The following is a 23398-nucleotide window of genomic DNA, read 5'->3' as shown; positions in this document are numbered from 1 at the left end:
GAGAGAGAGAGAGAGAGAGAGAGAGAGAGAGAGAGAGAGAGAGAGAGAGAACCCCAGCACGATGCTGTCAAGTTGTCAAGACTTCCTTCTAAGCAAGAATCCTATTTTTTAAGATGAACTTCTACATTATTTTTTCTAACTGCATGACTATTTTAAGTCATGCTTATGAGTGTTATATTGCACTATTTGAGACTTATTTCATTGTCACGCTCACACAAAGCAAGACATGATAGAAAATATGTGAAAGTCTATCTTCAGGAATGAGAGGCTTACCGACTTGCTTTAGCTGGAAGATTATTTTTTATTCAAAGTTAGAAGAGCTTAATGAGATTCTTTTCAAAGAAAAAGCAACCCTTGTAAGACCTGTCACCAGGAATCCTGAAGGGATACTCCAGGGTCTATACAGTGGCTAACACTTCTGATTCTGTTCGTACTTCCATATCCTTCTGCACGCCATGACTGAAGGAAGAACACAAGCTCCCAACGTGTTCCTGTTTCTCCCCAAGCACACTGCCTTCACTTCACTGTCTTTATTTCCCTTAATTAAACACAAATACAGAAAAATGGTAGTAAATAAAATGACTTCATCTGTTACACAGGAAGTGCTGAAAGTAGTTCTGGCAGATAGTTAAAATCGGTAAGAAATGACTGTGGCAAAAAAAAATTGATTTTTATTTTCTTGTTAAGAAAAGTATCCCGTGTCACTTTTAATTTCAAAAGCTGGTCATATTTCTTGCTTCTGCCTGACAAAAGCAAGAATTCAATCTTAGTTGAACTCTAGCCTGTCCTCCTTTGGTTGTATAGTATTTGCATTTTCTTTGTGTCTCTTGGTTTTTTAATTTCAGCTAGTATTATCTAAAATTATTTTTGAAAAGACGAAGGATGTAGAGATGAAGTAGAGTCTTCATGTATTTCTTAGGCGGATCATCAGGTCTGAAGCCTCACTTGCTTTCTTAGTTACAGTCTTAAGGGTCTTGCTTTCCAGGTTTTTTATGGGCACATTTCATTTCCCAAATACTTCTTGGTCGAAGTAACAGTACGTCCCATTTTACTTTACTTCTTTAACTGGACACATCAGAGCAAGCCACAGATGTGAAGTTCACTTCTTTCTGTGGGATCTATCACTGGAGGGATTTGCTCGGAACTGTAGTCAGAGTCTCAGTTTTAGAACCAACTGACAAAAGCATATCTTCAGCCTTTCAGGCCACGCTTAGAACTTGTTCAGCAAGACGCACTATTTTGGAAGAAAACACAACCCACATTTTCCCAGGAATTAGTTAATGCCCAAGGGCACGTTCACAACTACCTTTACTGGAGCCTACACTGGAACCTGATACCTCCTTATCTTTTAGGCATTGATCTAGTACAATTTTTTTAAATTAATTATTTATTAAAGATTTCTGCCTCCTCCCCACCACCGCCTCCCATTTCCCTCCCCCTCCCTTGGTCAAGTCCCCCTCCCTCGTCAGCCCAAAGAGCAATCAGGGTTCCTTGCCCTGTGGGAAGTCCAAGGACCACCCATCTCCATCCAGGTCTAGTAAGGTGAGCATCCAAACTGTCTAGGCTCCTACAAAGCCAGTACGTGCAGTAGGATCAAAAACCCATTGCCATTGTTCTTGAGTTCTCAGTAATCCTCATTGTCCGCTATGTTCAGCAAGTCCGGTTTTATCCCAGGCTTTTTCAGACCCAGGCCAGCTGGCCTTGGTGAGTTCCCGCTAGAACATCCCCATTTTCTCAGTGTGTGGGTGCACCCCTCGCGGTCCTGAGTTCCATGCTCGTCTAGTACAAATTTGAGAGGGAGAATTTACCCTAACCTTGCAGTCAGAATTTTGGCAAGGTTACTTATAGTGATGTCACCCTTAAATACTCTCAGAGGGTTTCAGATATGACAACCATAAGTTTTAGAAGCTGTATGAGTGCACTGACAGAGAGCTGTTTAAAACTAAGTAAATAAAATACAATCAGGAAACTGCTTGCTGTCAAGTGCTCTAAGGCATACACGTATCATTAATATGGAGGCTCGCCTAGATACTATTTGTGCTAGGAGAGATGGAATGGTCAGCACTTGATCCTACTGCAGATTGTGAGAACACTGAGAAAGGAGAGCCTGGCTGTAAAAGACTCCCTTACATGCAGGCTTTCTATCCCTTCTCTTGCACACTCTCTCCCAATCTTGAGCTTCCTAAACACAGAGGTTATGTTTCCAGAACATCAAAATGACTCAGTATATACAAACTTAATGCAATTACTATGTTGATTTCCAGATGTTAGCTTAATATCAGCCTATTAAAACTCTATAGATGAAATTTAAAACAAACATTATGAGTAAACGCCAAATACAGACACACAAGCAAGTTCAGTGCTCATCTAGGGGGGTGGGAGAAATCTCCAGAGAGAGCTCTGCACTGTGAGAACTGACTCTCTCCTGAGAAGACAGGTTTTCCTCGGCCCTTTTTAGTCTTTCCTTCAAAAGGGCATCCAGGTTTCTGTCCCACCTTCACCTTCTTTGTTCCTCCCCCTTGTCCGCACTGATGTTCGGCCCATAGTCTAGAAGACTCCTCTTCTCACCACTCGGTCTCACTATACCATACACCTCAGGCCAGTTTCGTGTTCAGGGCTTTCAAATTCAAGCAACATGAATGTCTCCTTTTGTTCTAAAGGGTCTCCCATCTCTCCTGCTGCCTCCGGGGCCCCTCCCAGTCCCAATCTGTCACAGCTTCACCTTTTCCTACCTACCATCCTTGAGCAGCGTTCTTGGTTGTCTCGCATCTAAAATTTTGGATGATACTTATTTCCTTGGGTTGAAGGAGTAAGCAGGAATATCAAATACACTGTAGCTGGCATGTTACAAAGGTTCTGTAGATGGTATTATTAATATTATTAACACTGAATCTTTTTATACATCCAGTTTTCTAGTTTCTACTTATAACTGTTATAATCATTATTTCTGATTTTTAATATGCATTTGTCACAGATATAGACTTTTTACTAAATCTCTGGACTCTTAGAAAATAAAATAATACAGACAAGAACTCAAAGAGGAGAAACAATTTATGATCTCAAAAGATCACAAAAGATGAATTCACCATTTTCACATGAAAAATTTTTTCAGCATTAGGCTATTGCAAAATTGTTCCCAATTTAATCCCAGTATTCTTAATTATAATCCTTGTACTAGGTTAAATAATACGATTCTTTTTAATGTTGATTCAAGCTCACATCAAATGAATTTTTACATTCCTCCCTTATCTTTCCTTTTCTGATACATTCCCACAGTTTCTCAGAAATGAGTTACTAATTGTATGCCTCCCCCATTGCTTCACTTCCTGGAGTTTTTTCCTGGCTTGAAGCACCATTCAAGAAACAGTAGGATAACTGTTGGGCAACACACTTATATCATTCAAATTCATCAGCTTCCAACTCACACAGAGGAAACATAGCTGAGACTTAGTGTCTGTAACTTTTATAGGCTGACAGTTTACTCTTAAAACTAGTTACAGCTATTGATATTAAAACAGAAAAAAATTCCAGAAACATTGACTTAGGGAGAGCAAAGTAAATTAGGTTCTAATGTATATTCAACATTGAAAAGGCAATTGAGTACTAGTGCAGTAATTTCTTTTGTGTGTGTGTGTGTATGTGTGTGTGTAAGAGGTTATGTATGTGCTTGTGTGGGTATGTTCACACATATATAGGTATGCTTGCATGTGTTTGTGTGTATGTGTGTGTAAAAGGTAATGTATGTTCTTGTATGGGAGTGTTCACACACATATGTAGGCATACATGTGTGTTTATGTAATTCCCAGAGACTAACATGAGGGGCCATGCTCAATTACTCTCCGACTTATTTTATGACATAGTGTTTTGCCATATCTAAAGATAATTCTGCCCAGTCAGCTGTCCAGTGAGCTCCAGGGATTTGCCTTTCCAGTTGTGCTATTCAGATGCATGCTGCTATGTCCAGAATTTTAGGGAGGTTCTGAGAATCTGAACTCAGGATCTCATACTTGCAAAGCAGGCCCTTTAGAAATCACACCACCCCACTTCAGCTACCTTTGATCTATTGTCTTCTAAGATGAAGTCTGCTATTAGCTAAGTCAGTATAACATTCTAGACAAAAATCCAAATAAAGACAAGTAAAAATGAAATATTGATTTTTATTGAGCTCTACATTTTTTGCTCCCCTCCCTGCCTCTCCCCTCCCCTTCAACCCTCTCCCAAGGTACCTATGCTCCCAATTTACTCAGGCAATCTTGTCATTTTCTACTACCCATGTAGGTGATGTTTTAATAAAATTTTCAAAAAAGGACTTTTAAAACTGTTATAGTCCAGAAAATGGGAAGATCTTCCATCCTCTTGGGTAGGTAGAATTAACATAGTAAAAATGGCAATATTACCAGAAGCAATCTACATATTCAAAGCAATGCTCATCAAATCCCAGCAAAATTCTTCACAGACCTCTAAAGAACAATACTCAACTTTATATGAAAAAGAAAAAAAAAACAGGACAGACAAAACAGTCCTATGCAATAAAGGAATTTCTGGAGGCATCACAATCCATGAGTTTAAATTCTACTACAGAGCTACAGTACTGAAAACAGCCTGAACTGGCATAAAAACAGGCAGGAAACCATTGGAACCAAACTGAAGACCCAAATATCAATCCACACACTATGAACACTGGATCTTTGACAAAAAAGCGCAAAAAAAAATATAAATTGGAAAAAAAAGCATATTCAACAAATGGTACTGGCATAACTGGATATCAACATGTAGAAAAATGAAAATAGAACCATATCTATCACCATGTACATAACATAAGTCCAAATGGATCAAAGACCTCAATATAAAGACACCTCATAGAAGAGAAAGTGAGAAGTACCTTTGAATGCATTGGCACAGGAGACCACTTCTTAAATATAACTCCAGTAGCACAAACACCAAGAAAAACAGTTAATAAATGGGACCTCCTGAAACGGAGAAGCTTCTGTAAAGCAAAGGACATGGTCAACAGGATAAAACAACAGCCTACAGAATTGGAAAAGATCTTCACCAACCTCACATCGGAGAGAGGACTGATCTCCAAAATATACAAAGAACTCAGGAAATTGGTCATTAAAAGAAGAAATAATCCTATAAAAAGTGAGGTACAGACCTAAACAAATAACTTTCAACAGATGAGTCTAAAATGGTTGAAAGATACTTAAGTAAATGCTCAACATCCTTAGCCATGAGAGAAATGCAAATCAAAACAACTCTGAGATTTCATCTTACACCTGTCAAAATGGCCAAGATCAAAAGCACTGATAATAGCCTATGCTGGAGAAGATGTGGAATAAAGGGAACACTCCTCCATTGGTGGTGGGAGTGCAAACTGGTATAGCCCCTTTGGATATCAGTATGGCAATTTCTCGGAAAATTAGAAAATAACCTACCTCAAGACCCAACAATACCACTTTCAGGTGTATACCCAAAGGATGCTCAAGCATACCATAAGGACATGTGCTCAACTATGTTCATAGCAGCATTATTTGTCATAGCCAAAATGTGGAAATAACCAAAATGCCTCTTGACCTATGAATGGATAAAAAAAAATGTACATTTCCACAGTGGGAAAAATGCGCACAAATGGATGGATCTAGAAAATATCATATTGAATGAGGTAACCCAGACCCAGAAAGACAAACATCATATGTACTCACTAATAAGTGGCTTTAAGACATAAAGGAAAGAAAAAACAGACTACAATCCACAATCCTGGAGAACCTAGACAACAATGAGGACGCTAAGAGAGACATACATGAATCTAATCCACATGGGAAGTAGAAAAAGACACAATCTCCTGAGTAAATTTGAAGCACGGGGACCATGAAAGAAGGTAAAAGGAGAGGGGGTAGGAAGGGAAGAGAGCAGAGAAAATTATATAGCTCAATAAAAACATTTAAAAAGAAGAGGCAGATCAATTGCACAAAATTTGGATATCGAAAATTCACGTTACTGTCATTGCAGACACTGCAGATTCTTTTCATATATTTTTTGAGATTAAAGATTGCAATCTCAAAAAAAACCTGATATATTTAGCGATATACATGCTGTTGTTTGTTATTAAAGTATATGACTACTTTCAAACCTATTAGTGATTATTCTTCAATGGATCCTAGTCAACAGCTACAATTTAAGAGGAAATTTTTGGCTTTCTGTGGGACTGTCAATAAAAGGATTTTGTCAAGTTTGATAGTATACTCATAGTGCTCTGAACACCCTATGAAACAAGAAGGGATGCACCCCCTCCCAAGTAATTTTTATTAGACCTACTCTTTTAAAATGTATTTTCTTATATTGACTCTTGGAAAACTTGTTTTTATTGCCTTATTATTCTAAGTATAAAATAGGACCGCAATTGGCCATTTTTGAGAATTTCCTTTTCTTTTATTCCTCTTGCATTGTTACACGAGTTGTTTTTATTAGTATTTATGTGACTTTCCTAAAGAACATATATTTGTCTGCAGTTCCCTTAGACAGCTCAGGACTAGCATCTTTAGGAGAGTTGCACTGGGCCTGATCCAGGTTTTCGGGGCTACTCTATTTAGATTCATTGCGAGGAACAAAAGCCTTAAAAGGAATTCAAATTGTGAGTAACTGTACTTTTCTCCAACACATATATCTCCTACTTTTTGCTGAATTTACACAATGTATGCTTCTTTGTGATATATTCCCTCATTTTCTCTGCAGTGTTACTACAAAATGACAGAATGAGTTCTGGGGATATGAATCATCTTGCTGGTGCTACTAGTGATGAGATGATATCTAGTCAAGGCTCATGTTCTTCTACATGGTTGTAAAAGTCCTTTTCCTGGGCTCAGGGACAGCTTACCTTGTCTGACGGCTAGGGTAGTAGTATAGACCAAGAAGAGGAGGATGTAGTTGAGAAAGCTCTGGAAGACTGGGGTGTTGGCATGAAAATCTTCTGCCAGGTACTTGCTGGTCAAGCCGATTCCACAAACAAGAAGGGATAATACTTGGCCCAAAGCCACAGAGATTAGCATCTCCCTGAGAAATGAAGAGAAATATAGAGGTGTCAGCAGGAAGTTCGTGCAAACAACAGTAGTTAATTCCATTGATAATTCCTAGCAGGCACTGAGTTAAGGGCAGTGAGTACTACCTATTGTAACCATCGAAGTGATGCTTGGGGGACTGTGCAGTTATTAGTGAGGCTTTGTAGAGATGGAAACTAATGCTTAACATGCTTAATTAATCTGCTCACAGAACACATAGTGAGGATAAAGCAAAACCTGGTTATGAGATCAAGCCTCTGCATGGGAACCTGGCTCCATTCCAACCACTGTACTCCAGAGGCTGTTGTGCAAGGGCTATCATCTTGATGCTTTCCACAGTACTGTGCCCTAATGATGCTGGGTGCATGCCCAATCCTGGCAAAGAGGAAGCATATTCCAACATCATCTGTGTGTACATTAAAACAATAAAGAAAGATTCGTTGCTTTACAGATCAAGCTCCAAACTCAAGAAACTCTGGGATGGAATGATTAAACAAGCCTCTGGAAATCCAGCAGGACCACCTCTTGTGTCCTCCTAGCCTCCGGAACTCTGCCCTAAGAAGCTTTAATATGCATTGGGTCTTTATCCCTTGCTTTTCAAGTTACAACTGCCTGTATATTAAAACAATTATTCCTGAAATTGACTCAGGACTGCGGTAGCATAATAATTACGCAAATATTTTCATTGCCGTTTTCATAGGCAATGCTCTTGTAGACTTCTGAAGTGGGGACTGGGAGCAAGAGTCAGTGTTCAGTTTCCATGGAAATGAAATGCCCACACAAGCTTTGTAGTCATCACACACACACACACACACACACACTCACACACACACACACACACATACTCTCTCTCTCACACACACACACTGCGCACACAAAAAGCCTCTGGAAGTAGGAGGCAGAGTTTGCTCTGAAAGTCTCTTTTGATCTTTCTGGTTTATTTGTAGAAACAGCAATATAATAAAAGAAAGCAGTAGTATAAACACAAAGACTATGGCAAACACAGGTTGATTTTTGTTTTGTTTTGTCTTCTGGGTCTATTTCTCCTTTTTTGGAAGCTGAGGCTGATCTTGCCTTGCTTTGAACACTCGAGTACAGAGGAGGTGAAGCCATGGGCCTGCTGGGCCTAGCCTTTGAGAAGTTTTGCAGCAATTCATGTTTTCCTCTGAGGAGACAGCTTCCCAGTAAGACACCTGAGGTGTCCTGCTCAATACTGAGAGACACCTGGGAAATAAAGGGAGAAATCCAGGCAGCCTGTGTGTCAAACAGAATGGGGGTTTGGGTGTCTCCTGCCACCAACATACCAAGCTAGGCTACACTAAAGAGAAGAGAGGAGCCATCCCTAGAGGCTGCTGTTCAAGGAAGAGAGTTATGAGAAGAACAAAATGGTGTTGCTTTGGTGCACGTGGCTTTCCAAGGGTTATATGGCAACTGGAATGACATTCTTAATGTTCTCTCTCCAATGGCCTCTGGGCCATTAACGCCCACTTCTCCAGTCCCATAGCATCTTTCCATGAAGCCAGAGTTCCTGACTCTTGGAGCTACTAATATTTCAACAGTGAACAGTGATCTTCTTCTCTCATATTCCTTTACAGGATATCATTTGCAGAATGTTCATCACGCCTTCTCCAGCCTGGCCCCTAGTCATCCTCTCAACATTTGGCTCTTTTGCCACTTGTTTTGTGAGGCCTTACTACTCTCTTTCCCTCAGGACACATCTCTTTTCTTACTTTTCTCTCATTGTGTTGTAGTCACTGTTTGCTTATTTGTTTAGCCTCTTTGCCTTCATCTGACTATGGTTTTTCTATGTTTCCTGTACCTACAGTCAGAGGATTGGGAGGTGGAAGGATTAAAAGACATGCAAGACAAAGTATAATCAGAGCTGACTGTATAGGAATCTCAGGGCTTTTGTTTCTTAAAGATCAACTGGGTTGAGGATATGGGGTATGGTAAATCAGTTACTTAGCATGGGCAAGGTCCTGAGCTGAGCCCTCATGCTACAAAAGAAACAATATACCCTTTCCCCTCACCAACAGAAGAAAAAGAAACCAGTAAAGAAGAATTCAAATAAACTCAAAAATTTGTAAATGTAACTTTTAAAAAATTAGGAGATGAAGTAATAGGCTTAATTATGATACCACAATACACACTTTGTTTTTCTTGGCCCTGTCCCCCATTCTGCTCCCCCATGTCCCTGCTTGCCATATCCCCTCCTCCAACACATTTTGTTTTCATGCCACATGTGTTTCATCCGTCTTCTCCTCCAAGCCCCAATCCTTTCTTAGGACCCCCCCCTACAGCCCCTTTTCTAGTTTCATAATCTGTAGCCCCCCAAACATTTATAAGCATATAAAATTAAAATCTAGGATCTGCATGTGAGAGAAATGGAATACTTGTTTCCTATGTCTGAGATACTTTGATTAATAGACTACTTTCCAGTTCCATGCATTTCACTGTAAGTGTTCCGATCTTATTTTTATTTAAGTACAACTTAATAAATGGGCAACCATTTCTTGTCCATTTGTTTGTTGATAGAAATCTAAGCTTGTTCCATTTCTTAGCTATTGTGTATAGAGCAATAGAGAATATGGATGTGCAAATACCTGTGTAGTAGGAGTTCTCTGGGTGTATGCACATGAGTGTTATAGCTGAGTCAGATGGCAATTTTATTCTTTTTTGTTGTTTTTGAGATTTGTCTGTTCTGATTTCTGTAGGGACTGTACTTGTTCACATTTCCCCGAGCAGTGAAAAGGGATTTCTCTTTCCCCATATCCTCACAGAACTTAGTAGTATTCTTGATGTTGGCCACTCAGACTGTGGTGAGATGGAATCTCAAAGCTGTAATACTTGGTGTTTTCCAGATGATGAGGGGGTTAAACACCCTTTTTTTTTAAAAAAAAAAAAAAAACTTTTAGTGACTGATTGTGCTGCCGCAGCTTCTTCAGCTGCCTCCTCCTCTTCCTCCTTCTCTTGCGCCTCTTCTACTTCATCCTCTTCTTTCTTCTTCTGCCTTCTCTTCCTGATAGTTCTTCTTTGAGAGAGCTTAACAAATCCCAGGAAGGCCTCAAACCCATTATGTTGTAAGGAACGACCTTTAATTTCTGATCCTCCTGAATTTAGGTATGCCAACATATCAAGGGTTTTTTGTTTGTTTGTTTCTGCAGTGCTGAGAGTCTAACCTGCTGTATCATGCAAACTCAACAAGCGCTCTTCCAAATGAGCTACATTCTAGCTTTGTATTTCATTTTTAGAGAACATTCTGCTTAGTTCCTTGCCTCATTTATTGATTGGAATTTTTTTTTAGCAGTTCTTTATTATTTTATGTGTCAGCCTCTGTCTGAAATATTGCTGTTAAAGATTTTCTCACATTCGGAAGCCTGTCTCTTTATTCTGTTAATAGTTTCCTTTGTTGTATGGAATGACTTTAATTTCATGTAATCCTACCTGTCAATACATGGCTTGGGAACCTAGGGTACAGATAGTTTCTTGGGTGAAATCATTAATTGTGACTACATGGGTAGAAAGTGGTGAGAAATAAAAGATGTTGTCTTAAAAGGCTTCTTTGAAGGTGTTTGATCTAATCACCATGTAGCACGACACTAATCATAGTAGATAAATAATTAATTTGCAGTAAATTGGTAGTAATCTTATGATTGGCCATTCTTCATCATTTGCCTAATAATGCCCACACTAAAGTAGAAGAAATATAGACAAAGTTACAGCTAATGTATTAAATGGATGTTTCTGTTGCTGAGTGTGGCCTAGAAAGTGCAACATATGGAGTGTACATTCTTGCCGGAGAAGGCTAAAACAATTTATGACCTACTTAAATCATAACAATCATGTTTAAAACCTTGGTAGCATCATAAACCAAGCCACACATCTACAGAATACTTAAACAAGAAAATAGAATTTTAATCTATCATGTGACTGACTGCATACAACATCTTATAAAATAGCCTTTTATGTGCTATATTAAGACATGTAAAATGAGTAAGATATAGTTTGTCATTGAGAGGCCATTAAGTCAAACTTCTGACACTGGATTTCCAAGAAGCTTAGTTAAAAAAATAAAGAAATAGAAAATAAAGGGAAATATGCCTAATAATTCATATTTTAAAAGCACTGGGATTATTTTATACTATTTCCTTTACTCCTCAGAGAATCTTAAACAGCAAATGTTGCTATTGTGTCTTTTGCTAAATAAGGACCTAAACCACAGAGAGGCAAAACACCAGCCCAAGGTCAAAGAGGTACTTTTTTTTTTTAAATTTAGGTACTGTAAAGACATTAGGTAGAAGCTAGGTGATATGATTCCAAAACCTAACTTCTGAATTACTATGCAGGGTAACCATTAGCTGTCCAAAATATTCTCTATTCTCAGAGACTGTGTGGAGCCCAGACTTGCCTAGCAGACTGGTTTTCAGAAACCTACTGGAAACAGTAAACACAAAAGCCATAGCTAGTCAGACTGACTGACAACAGCTTTTCCACCAAGGTACCTGCAATATGTGCCTCTCAACAAGAGGTCAACACAAGCCTGTCCTTGTTTCCTTATTAGAACAAGGCTGCAGACCCACCGTGTTGAGCTATTCTTTTAATTAACAGTCATGCCTTTCAGCCTTGATGTTGTGATTCGATTGAGAATACAAATTATAATTTTATAGGGCATGCTAATAAACATGGTGTGGATCAGGAAAAAGTGCAAGGAGTATCCTACCAGATCAGTTCCTCAGTCCTTTCTTGAATAAAGGTGCTAGATGTCACCTGCATGCTTGAGTGACTTAGTAGAGACATCAAAATAAAGTAAATATAAAATCCCCAAAAACCTAATTGCTGCTATCCTACTAACTCCAGCCTCTGCTCTGCCATTTTGTCTCCATCAAACTCTTTGCTCTCCTCTGGCACAGGATGAATGCATATGGTGACATGTCATATGGAAATCTCTTTTCCAACACAAAGGATCCCCTGAGTTGGTTACTGTCGTTCGATACCTTTCATGTTTTTTTTTTCTTGAGTACCCTTGCTCTGTGGGTACTTTATGTAACTCTTCAAGACCAAAACATACAAAGTTGTCTTGAAAGTCTCTCATTGGCCATTCCTGATCCCCAAGGCCGAGACAAGTGTCTTCAGGTGAGTGTTCCTATTTCTACTTATGTTGACTGTATTGTATAGCTCATGAGCTCCCAAGAAGAAAGGGATGAATGACCTTTAACAATTCTCATGTTCTGTTCCTAAAGTCTGATGACTGCTAGACAGAAGAAAATAGATACTCAACAAGGAATGCATGCATGTCTGAGGGAGCTAGGGTCTGTGTATGGGAAGGGCAGAAGACTGCCATGGTGGTGTCTTTTCCTCACTAGAAAATTTACCAGAATGAGACAGAAAACATCCTTGTTTTTACTGTAACCCATCTGCCAGTTAGAAACTGAGACTAATAAGCTATTTTCTACTGCATTTCTGAGCAAGCCCAGAAAGGTGCTATCTTGCAAAAAAATGCCAAAATTGGTGCTGGGTGCAATTTTGCACAGCGGGCTCTTGGTTATTCATGTTGTACATAGAATAGCACAGCAGATGCATTCTAACAGAAGATACATAGTTCCTATAATTTTAGTAGCAGAAATGGAGAGGAGGCTATGATACACATTTTCATTGTCTTTGTTTGTGCATTTAAAAGGACATCTCATCCACTTTAAATTCAGACGAACTAGACAATGAAAAATGCATGAGTCTCAGGAAAAAAATGGTGCTGCTGGGAGCTGAATACCTGTTAGAACAGAGCTTGTACTCATAAATACTGACATGTCCATTATCAGCACCACTGTGTTGTGTTAAAGAAACAGAATTTAGGATGGGGGGGGTACGCTTCTGTTACAAATTAAACATTCTAAACAATAGAATTAAAAATAAAGTATACATTGTATCCCGTTTCTTCTAATCATAATTAAAAGGTATAGATAATGTCAACACAATGTTATATAATTATATTGCTCTGTAATTTTTGCTGTGAGAGTGGAATAATTATGTCATCATCTTGAATTAGAGCAACTCAACCTTCCTGTGGAGGTGTCTTCATTCTGATAATGAGTCTCAGGCAAGCCTCAAGAGATTTGTGTTAGTACAAGCATTCAGAGATGCAAATATATAAAGAATATTTAAGTATATGTTTGCTTAAAAACGATGCCACTTGAATGTGGAAGAAACATTTTCTACTATGTTTTGTGGTAAGATTTGTGTTGGTAAACCATTGACTCCAAGAAGCTCTGTGCTAAGTAGGTTTTGACTATATTCAAGATTAGTCGACTTTTATATAAGGTGATTATTAGACCAAGTACAAATGCAATGCTGAGAGGTTTAACTCTGACTGGGGTTTCTTCTTTTCAAATCTTAATTCCTGGGCTTGATCCATTCACTGGCTCTGTGGCATCATTTTGAATTGAATTTGCCATTAACTAGAAGAAATCAAGTAAGGCACCAGAAGGCCTTCCTGTCATATATCTATGGCGTCCTAAGTAAGGGAGATATCTAAACGTTAGCAAGACAAGACAAGTCACAGATACGCATGGATGTTTCATGCATTTTGTTCACTGAAAAGAAGAGAAAGCTCAAGGAGAGAGCTGGAACTTTATGGCTCTGTCAGCTCCCCATTACATGTAAGCACCACAGTTTTTACTATCTCCCACTTTGCACTTGGGGTGCTCCATGTAAAATAAGGATATATGACTGACCTGTGTGTATGGTACCTTTTCTACAAATGTCAGATTTCTTTTGGTTTTCACTTCTCTGCAGAGTCCATGACCACTCAATCCAGCTCCAGTGGTATCTACAGTAAACATCTCTACACGGACCACACTCAGTGTTATGTGGGCCCAACTCAGTGGCCCTGAGCCTCAGGCTCCTCCTGTGTAACACAAGTGCTCAGCCTGCTGGGAGGGCTGGGCCTCTGTGGCAACCAGCTTGCTACGCACTCGTGAATAAGCAGACAGCAAAAAGGAATTAGTGCATTTGAACAATGCCATATTCTTCCTTCTTCGTGCATGCAAGCTATGTGGAGTCTCTGGAGATGGCTACATTTTAATGTTCTCAAAGGATTATTTTACCCTTTATTGTGTCTCATTACTGTTCTATGCAAATGCACTGTTAATAATCAAGCCGAACACACACTTCTGTCTGCTTTTTGGGGGAACTTAGTTAGGCTAAACTAATAAGCTTTACATTTTCTTCTATTCCATAAAACTGCCTTACTTTTAAAAACTACCAGTATGTGTATACCAACCATTGACATTTATATCTTTAACGCTAAAATAATCAGGCCACTGAATAAATCCTTTGGTGGCTGCTGGGTTATAACAAATATCTATGACTTTATTATTTGCTAGTTTTGCTGTGATCCACGGAAAGATAGACAAGTCTGTAGATTTATCAAGGCCCACTGGATACAGACTGGGAGCAATGAATCTATTACTCTATCTCCAGATGTTTAGAGAGGCAAATAAATATGTAAGACAGAGAACATAAAGTACTTATGGACTCAAGAAAATCTCTCAAGTAAATCTCAAAACATGCCAGAAGCTATTAGAATAATTTTAGTGTTTAAAATTGGATGATACTATTATGAAAGCATTTTTATGGAGAACAAATATTAGAGTCTTTTTTCTAATGGTAAAGGCTTGGTTTGGTTCTGGGAAATTGGCACATCACTGCCAAGAGAGAAATGCCATGCTTGCTTACAGGCAGAGACAGACATGAAATCTCTTGGCTGGCCAATACGAAGTTATCATAAGAGAAGATATGTATATAGACAATTAGGTGGTAAGGAATTCAAAAGTGGCATAGACAGACTTTTAGTTTGGTGACATAGACAGAGTTTTAATTTGGTGACATAGACAGACTTTTAATTTGGCAGAAATCATTCTACATTTCTGAAGAAGCATGAACTAAGCATCAGCTATAATGCTCCCCCATTTCTCCACTCCTTTTATTTGTCAATGCCCAAATATCATTTTGCTATGGTTAAAACAGAATCATCAAAAGGCAATATTGAGATATGATAGATGGCTGTGTAAGTGAACTATCCTCACTAACGGCATCGACACAATAGTGTACCAGCTCTGGAAGACCCATGACAGGACATCCTTTACCCAAACACAGCAAGCACTATGCAGTGTTATGATTCTTGTCTTTCTAAATATTTGAATGACTTTAATGCATTTTTCAGTATTTTTTGGCTAAAAAAAAACATATTTTTAATGTTGTCATTACAGTTTCTTTTGGATATTGTTTTGTTTGCACATTACAGTTGTCTTTATAATAATAATAACAAAAAGAGATCTCCCCAATGCTGTTTTAGTTATATACTACTATGTAAAATACCAATAGAATAATACCAATAAAATCTAACTAAGCAACCATAGTTACATTTAATGGAAAAACGTAAAGTAATGGATCAGAATACTTTAAGCACCTCCCCCCAAAATTATACAGTTCATCTTTATTTTATAGTTGCTTAGCAAATTTTTTGAGACAGACTTTCACACTGTAGTCCAGGAACACATAGAATTCATAGGAGGCCAAGCTGGCATCAAACTCAGCTGCAATCTCCCAACTGCTGGGATTAGAGGTGTGTGTTATCATGCATTGGTTATTTGTTTGTGTTTGTGTTTTGTTGATGTTGTTTTAAGTTTTGAATCATTAGCTAATACTGGTAGGAAATATGTCAAGCTAATCTACACATTGAAAGCTAAGCTCATCAATAATAAAAGGTGAATCTACAGAAGTGTCCTGCTGACAATTTACATTTTAATTTTAATTAACATTTTAAAATGAAAATATAATTAACATTTTTTTACAAAAGATTAAATTTATTTTTCTTCTTTTGCTTTACAAGCTCACAGCTCATACAGAAAGATGGGATTAAGAAGAAAAATGTCAACTGTATATGTTCATTGTTATTTGTTTGTTTGTTTGTTTGCTTTGAGGCAAGATTTCCCTGTGTAATGGTCTGACTGTCCTGAAATTCATCCTGGATACCAGACTGAGCTCAAAGTCACAGAGATTCATCTGCCTCTGCCTCCCAAGTACTTGAATCAAAGTTGTGTGCCACCACACCTGGCTTATTTTTAGTTTTTGTAATTGACTTGCATATGTCTTGATAATATTGATGACTCGGGGATCATTCTTAAGTCAAAATTCTCCTCACGAAATTCAGTTACTGAAAATTTACAATCATTTATTTCACCAGTTAGTCCACATGAAGAGAGCAGAACTCCTTCTGGAAGCAGAACATCTGTTCTTGTGCCAAAGAATCACATAAACCTTAAGAGTTGTTAACTCACAGAAACCGCACAAATTGCCTTATGTTAAATTATTCCCTTTGTAAAAATGTTTAGGATAGACAAATACACAGAGATAGGAAACAGATAGCTGTTTGCTTAGAGATGGGAGATGTAAATGGAGGTGATAACTGATAGATGATTAACTATTTTTCAGTAATAAAAATGTTTTAAAATGAATGTGATAGTTATTGTACATTTCTGTACACTGTATACCCCTATACTAAAACTACTGAACTGTACAGCCTATGTGTATAGACTCATATACAGAAGTGATATATATGTCTATGAATCTGTCATTAAAGAGAAAGAGTGATGGAAGGAGAGAAATAACCTAAAGGGAAAATTATCTGGGGGGTAAAATGGGAAGATTGGGGGGCTAATTAAGAAAGAATAGAAAAATAAATACAGAGGAAGGAGGAGATAGGAACATAAAATAACAGTAAGGATGACTGAAAAGTCTAAAGGAGTTATACTATTAACTATCTACATAAAAATACCTACAATACAGTTAAGTTAGTATATCAATATACATACATAGTTCATATGAAATTTTACCATCTAGACTGACAATGCACCACCTCATACCCCAAGAGTAGACCATCTAATAAAATCCCAACACCAGGAATGAGAATGTGTCTTTTAAGTTGTTGGTCAGGGTTGTACAAGAGACACTCAAAATGTTATAGGCTATAGTAGGGGACCACTTGTTTGTTCCTCGCTGTTCAGCCCTGAAATCATCACACAGAAACTGTATTGTTTGCAATACTGTTTGGCCAATAGCTTAAACATATTTCTGGCTAACTCATATCTTAAATTAACCCATCTCCATTAATTCCATTAATCTGTATATTGCCATGAGGCTGTGACTTAGTGGGTAAAGTTCTTATTGCTGAAAAAACATGTACCTTGGACACAGAGTCAAGAAACAGCCCCCATCCCCAGAAGGATCTGACCTGAAAGCTTCCTCCCTGAAGACTACCTCTCATGGTACAAGTGTTAAATAAACTTCCAACAGAGGGAAACAACCAATAGTCCTATCAGCTGTCACACCTAAAATCCACAACAATGACCAACATGGCAAGATAGCCGAAGGTTGCAATAGTGGCACACATATCTTTTTTGTAACCAACAGTTCTCAAATTGAACTTGAGACCCACTCCACAAGAGGGAATTCATATCTGGTACTGGGAATCTAGTGTAATACCTCACCCTCATCAAGGAAATGTCTTTTTGCAACAGATGGAGACCATTTCTAAAAATCACAATTGATCTGAACCCAATCCCAACTGATAATATCTACACCACAACTCCTGCACCTAAGACTCAGGAATCATTCTGGAAGAGGGGTCAAAAAGATTGTGAAAGCCAGAGAAATAAGATGTTTGCCGTGGGAGTGTGTTTCCTAGAAATGGCAGAAGTGCTACACCCATGAAGTCTCCCTAGCATGGCTGCCTAAGTATAACCTGAACAAAGACAACACCAGTAGTCATGTCAGTGTGGGTGGGGGAAAGCTCTGGAGGCATTAATCCTAAAAAAAGAACTATAGGAAACTAAGAAATGCTGATAATAGAGTAAAAGTCTTCCTCAGGGAAGAGTACAACAATTGGTTAGTCAATACCAGTTGGTTTTCCAATATCAAATGATCAGCCCTGAAAGCATATACTTATAAATAACATTAAATTGACTGAACAGATTATATTTATATATTTATGAATATTTGTATATATACACACAATAAGAACACAGACATGAATGGTGAGTGTAACAACTGAAAAAAATAATTAATGAATTTGGAAGAGCACAAAGTGGTGGGGTTCATGGAAGGCTTGGGATGGAGAAAAGGCAAAAGGGAAGGGGGAAGCTGTAATTATCATGTAAAGAAATAACTCAAAAAAGGAAAAGAACACAATCATTAAGAAAGGAATAAGAGGAGAGAAGTGAAGAAAGCAATCTCACAGACTAAATAGTGATGTGGTGGTCAGTTTGCATCTCAAAATTGGCCCACCTTAGTTCATTTTTACTGCTGTTCCCTGCAAAAGAAATGGTACTTTCTCTTCACATATAAGGTGATAATAACAGTTTCTTCTTAGACTTTAGCAGAGCATCTGATATTCCCTTGGAACTGTACATTACCACTTTGGAGACAACTGACTCAGAAAATAAATTTTATTTGCTCTCTTGGGAGGTATGACACGGTCTTCTAAAGACTTGTACGGTGCAGTAATATGAGAAAATGCTTTGAAACTGAACAAATCTGGATTTAGAGATTGGTCATGTCTCTAAGACTTATTCCATTCATCTATAAAATGCAGATGTTGTAATAGGAGCGGCAGAGCTGCGTCCCTGGCACCCGGCCGCCCACCCGGCTAGCTTTACCCAAAATAACTACACGGAAACTGTATTTTTTTAAACATTGCTTGGCCCATTAGTTTCAGCCTCTTATTGGCTAGCTCTTACATATTGATCTAACCCATTTTTAATATTTTGTGTAGCACCACGAGCTGGCTTACCAGGAAAGATCTTAACCTGTGTCTGTCTGGAGTGGGAGAATCATGGCAACTCACTGACTCGGCTTCTTTCTCCCAGCATTCTGTTCTGTCTACTCTGCCTACCTAATTTTCTGTCCTATCAGAGGCCAAGTAGTTTCTTTATTACTTAACCAATAAAACAACAGATAGAAAGATGACCCTCCTCCATCATGCAGATAGTAACATCTATTTCCAAAGGTCATCATCGAGACTTAACAAGGTAGTTCATGTCAACTGCCTCCTATAATATTTGACTTTTGGGGAATAGCCAGTATAATGGTTCTCCTAACATCAAGTCTTTTTATAAGTACTAGTCCATTGATTACTCTCTATATGATTGGTCTGGTATTTTCAGAACATTGCTAACAAATTAATAAATGTTTTCTCTAGTTCAGAAAGCCTTTGGCATTATTGCCTTTCAGAAAGTCAGAAATGATAGCGGGCTGGGGGCTGGGGGCTGGGGAGGGATATGGACTACTTAATAGGTTCCCAACAGGAACTTCTGACCAGTTCCCACACTTGCTAACATCTTCTTGGAGAGGCGCTGTAACCTTTTAAGATGGCTGTGTTACAGTTTACTTTATGCATTTTAAATGATTTTGACATTTTTCATTTCAAAATGCTTTTAGCTTTGCATTTTGAATTGCGTTAGTGAACCCTGGGGCCAAAAGGCAAACAATTTAACTTTGAAATTCACTGAATGAACAAAAACAGACTGCCTCACTGTGTCCTAACATAAAAACCAATGTCAGATTTCACCATTTTATTTCACTTGTAACACATTCTTACCCCTGACGCATGAGGAAATTGTATTCGTCTGAGTGCCAAGCTTCTCCACACACAGTGTCAACCCTCTTGAAAAGTGTGTAATCAACAGAGATCATAGCTTATGGCTATGCAGGGACCTTGGCTAACTAGAGGAGTCTTTTCTCACTTTGGAAGACAAAACACCTGACTTTTGTTCCCAACAAAAGGACAGAGGAAAGTAAACATTTTTCTTCTTTTTTTGCCTCAAAAGATGATTTTAATGCCCTGCTTTAATGATAAGACAATAAAGGAGTGACTTTTATTTAAACTTTCATTGACAGAGTACCTTAAAAAACTCCTCAAAATTATGTCAAATTTATTTTTTTATAGCATGGACTAAGAAAAATAAGTTGTAGAGGAAAATATCTCCCATAGAAATAAAAATTGGGTATTTATTATAATTATTATAATTACTGGGAAGAAACTGATGTATTGAAATTTCTTTAGCAGGGATCAATCTAATAAAGACAGGGAATTGGATTATTTTTACCCCAGGTTCAAGTTGCAGAGATGAAAGACAAATTGAAGTGATAAAATGAAGTGTGAGACCCCAAAGGCTCTCAGCTGCCTCTACAACGGAAGAGAACACAAGGTAAGACCAATGGAAGCCACTCTGAAGGAGGATGCTGTGGAGGACATGTAAAGACTAAAGCTAGAGGAAGTTTATGCAAGCACACAAAGACATTAAAGTTAAATGAACGGCTATTAAAAGACAACTTGGGGCTCTTCTTGTGATATACAGTGTTCAACTTTTTAAAAAGCTATCAAGACTAAGACTGAAAAAACATCAGGTGAAACAAAAGAAATAGTGGTGCCACAAGCCAAGGATGTAGCAGTGACATCTATTGGGATTACCTTTTCCTCTGAGACTGTGTCCCATGGAATATTCTTATAGGAGGAGCCACTGCTAAGGTTACAACTGAAGACCAGGGTTAGACCCTCACCTACTGGAAACCACTGACTCTTCAATGAGGGCTCGTGTGTGTGTGTGTGTGTACATATATTAATCATTTTCCTACTAGAAGTCATTGAAAAATTACCAACTAACATAATGAGAAGTACTCTGACATACTCAGCATCACCAAAACCTGTCTCCAGAATGGAAAAAAACAAGCCATTATAGCTTCCTAACCAATCCTGTGTCCAGAATGGAAAAGGATGAGCCATTGTTGCCTCCTAACCAACCTTGCTTCAGTCTGTTAGACTTTAACAGAGGTCTTTTAGGGGAAGCAATTGCTAAAGGTTTTTTTTTTTGACTTAAATAATTTATAAACTGCCTTGAAATGGATAAAATGTTTATTTTTTTTTACATGGGAAGTAGAAAAAGATAAGATCTCCTGAGTAAATTGGGACCTTAGGGGAGGGTTGAAGGGGAAGGGGAGAGTCAGAGAGGGGAACAGAGAAAAATGTAGAGCTCAATAAAAATCAATTAAAAATAATCTCAAATATTAAAAAAGTTTATGTTTCCCCAGAATTCATATATTGCAACCCTGACTATGCAATAATATTAGAAGGTGGACCTTTTGAAAATGAGTGGGTCAAAAAGGCAAAATACTAATGAATGAAGCTCAAATATTCTAAAAACAATCTGAGGGCTCTTAAAGCATATGAGTGTGGGAGAATTGTCTGTATTCTGTCAATCATGTTTTAAATAAACGCTGATTGGCCAGGCAGGAAGTATAGGTGGAAAAACCAGACAGGAGGTAGAAATGATGCAATGAGTACAGGAGAATTCTAGGAAGGAGGAAGTTGATTCCTCCCAGTCCTGCACAGACCACCGAGGAAGCAGGATGTGACCTGCCAGCTGAAAAAGGTACCGGGCCATATGGCAAAAAAATAGATCAGAATAATGAGTTAATATAAGCTACAAGAGCTAATAAGTAGCCTGAGCTAATAGTCCAATCAGCTTTATAACTTATAGAGATCTCTGTGTGATTTTCTTTGGGGCTTGCCGGCTATGGGGTACCGGGCAGGACAGAAACCCCAACAAGAAAGCCAGCCCTCATGTTACATATGAGGTACAGTAGTAGTGTGCACCCGGCCAAGAGATCTCTTCATCAGAACTCAACCATACTAACATCTTGATCTTAAACTTCTATCTTCCAGAACTATGAGAAACAAATTTCTGTTGTGTGTAAACCATCTGACCTATGGTTCTTTGTCATAGTATCTTAAACCAAGACATGCATTTACTTTCTTTACTCTTATGTTAAGATTGGTAATTCAAAGTCATTTTAAATGTTCTATATACTCCATTTAGCACATGTGTGCCACCTGTAAAGTCTATAACAATGTTTCTAACCTGTCCAAGAGCACATCCACTGTACAATGTTATCTTCTATGCATTAGGTGACTGATCACTATTTTGACCATGGCTGGGGTGATTACCTACTGGAAACCCTTAATGAGACTGAACCTGTGGCATTCCTTTATAGAAGGAGAAGGTAAGGTGGGCCATCAGGCCTTCTTCTGAGATGTCAGCCACTCCTTTGGTCCCACTCACACCCTCCCAGTGACAGGTCATTTTGCCTCCATGGCATGTGATCTCTAGAGTGTATAATGGGTAGGAGGTTAATTGGAGAAGGACCCCATCTATTCTGCTTTGGAGGAGTCATCTTTCTTGCTGGGGTGGGGTCTTTCTGTGACATAGTTGTCTGGCAAACATCCCCATACCTCTTATCCATGATCCTACAAGTAAGCAGATAAACTCATTGGTTCATCAACCTAGATTTGGATGGAATCACTTGCTTGGCCTGTCATTGTTGCCCAATCTAGAGTGAGTAGTTTTTTGTGTCTCCCCAGGAAAAGTTACCTCCATGAAGATAGGACAAAATAATGAAAAAAATGTCAAATTTTATCTTTCAGATGATAAATAAACATGGCCTCATTGAAGGTCTTAAAATGGCAGTAAAAGGAAATTAAATGAATAAGAGCTAAAGCAAATGCTACAATTTAACTTTAATTATTTTATTTTTCTTTTCTTTCTTGCATTTTTTTTGATAAGGTATATTTTCTACCTTTCTTCTTTCACTACTCCCACTTCATGCTTCTTAAGGTACAATAGCTGCCACAACGCATCTGTGAGTTAAGAACAGCAGACAGACAGTGCCCTTACACCTCTGAACTGAAAGGATACCATGTACAGTTACCACCTTAACTGTGAGTAACTTCAGATTAAGAAAACTCAAGGGAGCAAGTTGTGGCAGTTTCTGTTGTAACCCCATAACTTGAGAAGTTAAAGCAGAAGGATTCAGAGTTTAAGGCAAGCATCCCCTATATGACAAGTAGAAGGTCAACCTGGGCTACATGAGACCATGTCTCAAAAATCATGACTTGAGCAAAGAAAGAAAATCTAGAGAAAAGACAAGGTTTTCTTATTTGGTCTCTGAAATCACAGTAACACAGAGTGTTGGAAAAGTCTCTTCCTCATCGGTAGGATTCATACCAATAACTCAAAAGTAGCCCTGTGTTTTCCTGGAAGATGAACAAGGCTAACATCCTCACAATGGCATTTATATAGTGCTCATGTGGACTTTGAAGATCACCTTCACCACAACCAATCACAAGAGAAGACCATGTGTCTACTGGACAAAAAGAGGCATTCCTAGTCATTTAGTATTTTGAACAATCTCCAAAGAGAAAGAATTCTAACACTCCATTCTTGGTCCCTTTG

At 38.3% G+C, this 23398-nt stretch overlaps 1 protein-coding gene across 1 annotated transcript in view; it reads right to left on the bottom strand.

Annotated features, from left to right (window-relative positions):
* Nucleotides 1-23398, bottom strand: part of Slc35f1 (solute carrier family 35 member F1) — a 431638-nt gene that overhangs the window by 158634 nt on the left and 249606 nt on the right. Inside the window, exon 2 of the mRNA XM_013352427.2 lies at nt 6875-7050. Coding sequence (XP_013207881.2) covers nt 6875-7050 — 176 coding nt within the window. The remainder of the gene's footprint in view (nt 1-6874; nt 7051-23398) is intronic.

This window comes from Microtus ochrogaster, linkage group LG9 (assembly GCF_000317375.1).
Source record: "Microtus ochrogaster isolate Prairie Vole_2 linkage group LG9, MicOch1.0, whole genome shotgun sequence".
Taxonomy (NCBI): domain Eukaryota; kingdom Metazoa; phylum Chordata; class Mammalia; order Rodentia; family Cricetidae; genus Microtus; species Microtus ochrogaster.
The sequence above is the reverse complement of the archived record's forward strand: the minus strand, read 5'-3'. Positions and strand labels throughout refer to the sequence as shown.